The sequence below is a fragment of the Spea bombifrons genome, chromosome 1 (genome assembly GCF_027358695.1).
Source record: "Spea bombifrons isolate aSpeBom1 chromosome 1, aSpeBom1.2.pri, whole genome shotgun sequence".
Taxonomy (NCBI): Eukaryota; Metazoa; Chordata; class Amphibia; order Anura; family Pelobatidae; genus Spea; species Spea bombifrons.
This window is the reverse complement of record NC_071087.1, coordinates 2,203,365-2,209,436: the sequence shown is the minus strand read 5'-3', so window position 1 is coordinate 2,209,436 and position 6,072 is coordinate 2,203,365. Positions and strand designations below refer to the sequence as shown.

At 40.7% G+C, this 6,072-nt stretch overlaps 1 protein-coding gene across 1 annotated transcript; it reads left to right on the top strand.

The window, feature by feature from the left end:
• The first annotated feature begins 286 nt into the window (after positions 1 to 286).
• On the top strand, positions 287 to 5,672 carry LOC128467789 (vomeronasal type-2 receptor 26-like). The gene is made up of 5 exons (XM_053449515.1): positions 287 to 541; positions 1,496 to 2,314; positions 3,053 to 3,277; positions 4,222 to 4,345; positions 4,762 to 5,672. Exons 1-5 carry the CDS (start codon positions 287 to 289, stop codon positions 5,670 to 5,672), a joined length of 2,334 nt encoding a protein of 777 aa, XP_053305490.1.
• Positions 5,673 to 6,072: the final 400 nt, after the last annotated feature.

The following is a 6,072-nucleotide window of genomic DNA, read 5'->3' as shown; positions in this document are numbered from 1 at the left end:
CATTTGAGTTCACTGAAGCTCAACCTCAGGGGAATAGCGGCTGATACAGGTGAAAACTACAATCAGTTTAGAGTCTAAGCATCTTAGATTACTTTCCACAAAGTCTCCATATATGTTGAATGGGTTTTTCTTTGCCTTTCGTTTTGAATATCTTTACCGTTTTCTTAACAAAGTATATACATTCCTACAGCTGCAAATCAAATAATATAAAATAATCTAAAATAAAGCACATTTGTACTACTTCCACAGCCCTAATCCAGGTTTCTACAAAAATCTTTTGACCTTTATGTTTGCCATTGGGGAGATCAACAGTCATCCGGAAATGTTACCAAATATCACTCTAGGATATCATTTATTTGATTCATGTTCTAATGAAAAAAAGACTGTAAAAAGCGTCCTTCAGATATTATCTGGACCAGGAAAGACCGTCCCTAATTACTCCTGTACTAAACGAGGGACCCTGGCTGGGTTTATTGGGGATGAACTTTCCGACACCACTATACCCATGGCACAAATCCTAGGGCTGTATGGGTACGCACAGGTGAGCAGAATATGCACCGTTAGTACAATCGTTTAAATCTCTTCAATAGATGTTAGTTACCTCAAACCCTGCACTCCAAACCATCAGCCCTAGGCGCACTTCTCGTGGCATTTAAGCACCCTTGTGTTCAGCGAGCGTCTATATTATGTGGCGTGTAATGGATTCTGTCTATACATACTGGGTAATTTCTTGTCTTTCTGTTTTTCCAGTCAGTTTTCAGCAGTCATTGTACAAATTCCAGGCTAGACGCTTCCAGAAGCTCCCGCGTTGTCATGAAACTGCACCTGTGGATATTGGGGCCTACTTGGTGCATTTAGTCCCTTTCTTGTAGCAGGGGTATTCATAGAAACACAAGCCGACTCCACTCCTACAGTACTGTCATTAATGGCACAGTATGCCTCAACTTCCTGTCATGTGACAGGATCAGTCAGTAAGAAGCCCCTTTTGTAGTCATAAGAGCTTCACTTATGAGGTGTGTGGATCAACTTCATTGGTTTCCATAGACTAAGCTTCAAGCCCTGAAGAGAAGCAGGAGCACAGCAGTACTTATACATGTTCCCAACACTCCCATCCAGCTAAGATAAATGTATTTCATTTCATAATTCTTGTAGAAATCTCTCTGAATGAAATACGCATTATACAAGGGCCAGCCAGGCTCTTGGAGCAGAGGCTCATTTAGACACCAATAAACCGTGCTATGCACTAATGTGGTTTCAAAAGAAAGCTCTGCTTGTCCTGTAATAAATAATGTATATTGTGTTTGCATAAAGTAAATGTGAAAAAGGGAAATTACAATTGAACAAAAGTGCTGTAAAGGATTCACTCATTCACAGTAAAAAGATGTAAGACGGTCTTTGTTCATAAGGGTAAACGTTTTTGTTTAACTAGGTCTTGGTCTTCAATGTCCGAGAGGGTGGTTGTAGCATCTGTTATAATCCATTTGTTTTCGTGTAGATCAGTTATGGCGCAACGCATTCCGTGCTCAGTGACAGACGAGTTTATCCGACGTTTTTCCGAACAGTTCAAAATGACCATGTCAGTTATTATATTTTATCCAAGCTGCTGAAATACTTTGGCTGGAACTGGGTCGGCATTTTAACCACAGATGATGAAAGTGGAGAAAACGAAAGCCAAGTACTGACAAAGTATATGAAAGAGGATGGAATTTGTGCTGAATATGTAATAAAAATACATTATTTTCAAAACATGGATCAAACTTTTGAATACGCTTTCAAAACAATAGAAAGATCAACATCTCAAGTTATCATATTTTGTGGTTCCGTTTCTGAAGCTTTTATGTTTATTATTAGGGAAACAAAACATTTGTTAATCAATAAATCTGTAATTCTTGGCACAACGTGGTCTTCAAACAAATTTTTGTTCCATTCTTTCTCTGATGTATTTAACGGGAGTCTGACTCTGAAACCGTATTACAGCGACCATGTTCCAGAACTTTCATTCTTCCTTGAGAAATTTCACCCAAAGAGCTACCCAAATGACAAGTTACTGGAAGATTTGTGGATAACAGCTTTTAAATGCTTGTCTCCAGATCCCTATAAAAACCAGTATTATGAAATTCATTTTGGGCTCTCGCTTCATAACTGTACTGGGAGAGAACGCTTGAAAGACATTGCTAGCTTTATCAACAACGGTGATGCTTCTCGAGTGAATAATGCAGTGCTTGTGATGGCTAAAGCCCTACACAATATGTACATATTTCAGGAAAAAAATGTTTATGGAAATAAAATCAAAATAACTAATTACAAACATCGGGTAAGTCGGGAGTCATGAAAAGAGAGTGATTCCGGGGCATCAGCGTGTAGTTAGCAGTAATAGTAAATCTAGCGGTAGGAACAGTTCTGCTATTTACGTAAAACCAATAACTCTGCAGCAGTACCTAATATATATATAATAGCCTTGTTACAGTGGGAATTGTTGGTCAATCTGTGCATGATGTTAAGGGCCAATCAGATGGCACAATTAGCTTTTAAATTCCCATTAGGACTAGTATCCTCTTCTGCCCTCTGTTCCCATCTGCCTCTCCCTGCTGTCTCCAGCTCTCCTCTGACCCTTCCAGCCCTTTCATGCAATATTTACTCTGACCGATTCCTTCCAGGGCCTCTCTTTGCTTTGACCTGTCCTCCCATTTGACTCTGATCTGACCTGCCGTTCCTGCTCTCTCTGCTCTGACTCTCCAGCTCCCCGCTGATCCTCCCAGCCCCTTCGTGCCTTCCCTGCTGATCCACTTCACCTATAGTCCCTTCTGCTCTGACCTGCCCCTCCAACTTCTCACTGATCCTCCCTGTCCCCCCTGTTCTGAGAGAGAGAGAGAGAGAGAGAGAGAACAAACAACAGAAAAGACTGGGAGATAAAACCTGTGGAATGAGAGAGATTTCTTGTCATGGCGTGTCAATGGCAGACACATATGTTGAAGGATACATTACAATTTACTTATTCAGAAAATGTAAAACAGCTGATGATATTTCAGTACTTTTGTATTTTTCATAAAAGTTGCACCATTACATAAGAAATCTGAAAGCCGGGGACCAAACCTCTCATCTATATCTTGATGAAAATGGAGAGTATGTTACCCCACACATAATTCGGAACTGGGTTGGAAATAAGGAAGAAGATAAATCCTTTGATGTGGTCGGTATCTTTGATCCGTGGGCTCCGGATGATCAGCAGCTTAACATCAAACCCGGTCTAATAACCTGGAAGAACGAAGCCAACCAGGTGAGAAGACTTTTCATTCTTTGTTATAAGAATATATTTGCTATATTAAATCATATAGGAACTGAATAAAGTTATATCTGGAAATATTTGGACACTGACACAAGTTTGTTATTTTGGCTGTTTGCCAAAATCACTTCGGGTTACAGTTAAATAATGAATATGGGCTTAAAATGCAGCGTCTCAGCTTTAATGTAACGATATTCACATCCAAATTGGATGAAGGGTTTAGGAATTACAGCTTTACTACGGTGCTTCCCCTTTTTCAAGGGTCCAAAAGTAAATTGACAATTGACTCAAAAGCTGCTTCATGGACAGGTGCGGGCCATTCCTTTGGTATTTTTTTCATCAATTAAGCAGGTAACAGGTCTGGAGTTGACTCGAGGGGTGGCATTCACATTTGGAATCTGGTCAGACATCAGAGAGCTAGCAGGGACATTAGGAGTGGTGAAATCAACAGTTTGGTACATTCTAAGAAAAAAAGAAAGACCCACAAACAAACAACTGAAGCAAGTTGAGATAAAGGCCTGTCAAGAAATACTAAAACTTAAAAAAAAATAAAAAAAATATTGTGAGTGCATAGAGAGAACCAATTGGTCAATATTTTATCACTTTTTTTGTTTTTGATTTGTTTCATGGTCGGTTTACACGAGCGCATTAAGTGGAATTTGCTTGAGAAGTTACAACACCAGGAGAGTGTTTTACAGGGTTGCAGCTGCGTTGCCGTTAAGAAGGGTAGTATCCCTCCTTTTGCTTATATTATATCTTACTTCATATACAGGTAGGCACTGGTTTTCACATTTGTTTTATACTATAACCAATAAGAGATTACAGATATTACAGATAGTGTATCTTAGTAGAATGCCATTTGAAGTCAAGATTGAGTTCTAGGAGCTTTACAAAATAATCAGCCTAAAAAAAAACTAAAAAATATGTCTCTTATTCAGATTCCAAAATCGCAGTGCTCAGAAAATTGTTTGCCGGGTTACAGGAAAGCCCCGGGGTCTGAGATCCATTCCTGCTGCTATGACTGCGTCCTGTGCTCAGAGGGAGAAATCTCCAATATGACCGGTATATCCTACCTGATACTCTGATATTCTTACCAAAAAAATAATGTTTACCTCTGACTGTTTGATTAATAGAGAGAAAGCCCCGAAATCCACTGCATGTTCTGAACAAATCAGCCAACTCTATATTACTCCCATTCCCGTCACAGATTGAAACCACAGGCCGTACACTGACACCCAGACACAAGAGCACGGAGATATTACAAGAGCAGGCGGACAACCATTAGAAAGACAAATACCTGCAGCATAATCCTGACTACGGGTGGTTATTTTGTTCCCATTAACCGTTCTGCGGAATAAATGTCAGTAATCTGCCTGAGGTTATTTCTGGATCCAGCCATTTTTTAATATTTTGATGATTTTTTATTAATTACATCTGTTTCATGAAATTCAAGATTGTGTATTTTTTATTTTTTACAGACAGCGAGAACTGCATAAAATGCGCATATAATGAATGGCCCAATGAGAAGAAGGATCTGTGTGTTCCCAAAATGGAAGAGTTTTTGCCTTATAATGATGCTGTTGCTATAGCATTTACATCAATCTCAATTTTATTTTGTCTTCTAACAGTTACAGTATCAGGGATTTTTGTTTCATATAAAAATACCCCAATTGTAAAAGCCAATAACTGGAGCCTCAGCCTGATCCTCCTGGTCTCCATCATGATGAGCTTCCTTTGTGTCTTTCTGTTCTTTGGTCGTCCTTTGGATATAACCTGCATACTGCGCCAAACTCTCTTTGGAGTTGCCTTCTCATCAGCCGTGTCTTCTGTGCTGGCCAAGACTATCATGATTTTTGTCGCTTTTAAAGCCACCAAACCTGGCAGTGTCTGGAGAAAATGTCTCGGAATCAAACTGTCTGCTTCTGTTGTCTTGTTTGGCTCATCTGTCCAAGTTATAATTATTATTTTTTGGTTGTCCATTTCCCCCCCATTCCAGGAGCTGGACATGCACTCTTATCAGGGAAAGATCATCGTTCAGTGTAATGAGGGCTCGGTTATCGCCTTCTACTGTGTCCTGGGTTATTTGGGGCTTCTGGCAGCTGTTAGTTTTATTATAGCTTTTTTAGCCAGGACATTACCGGACAGTTTTAATGAGGCCAAGTACATAACCTTCAGCATGCTGGTGTTCTGCAGCGTTTGGATTGCGATGATCCCGGCCTACCTGAGCACCAAAGGGAAGAACATGGTGGCCGTGGAGATTTTTGCCATACTGGCTTCAAGTGCTGGACTTTTAGGATGTATATTTATTCCAAAATGTTATATAATTATATTTAGACCCGAAAATAACTCAAAAACACAATTGTTTTGTAGCAGAAATAACAATCTGTAGCTATAATAAAGGTTAACACAGTTATGAAATGTAAGTCTTAATCCCTTCAGGTCCGGGACGTACCTGGTACTTCCTGGTTACCAGTCACCGGTAGACCGGGACGTACCAGGTACGTCTCCTCCAAAAACCGCCCCCCACATCACCACCATCGTGGTGATCGTGGGGGCGCTGCTGCCTGCCCAGGAGTCTGGACAGACCAGCACAGCCTGTCTAAGTCCGCCCCCAAGCCTACGATCACTCCCACGGATTGCAGATTTATTTTTGCCACAGGCAGCTTCAGGGAAGGGGGTGGTGTGTTGAATGGGTCCCCACACAAGTGTGGGGACCTGACCCAACACCCCCCTGCTGCCTGATCGCTCCATAATTCCCATTTGTAGGGGGCTCTGCTGCTGCTGGTCTG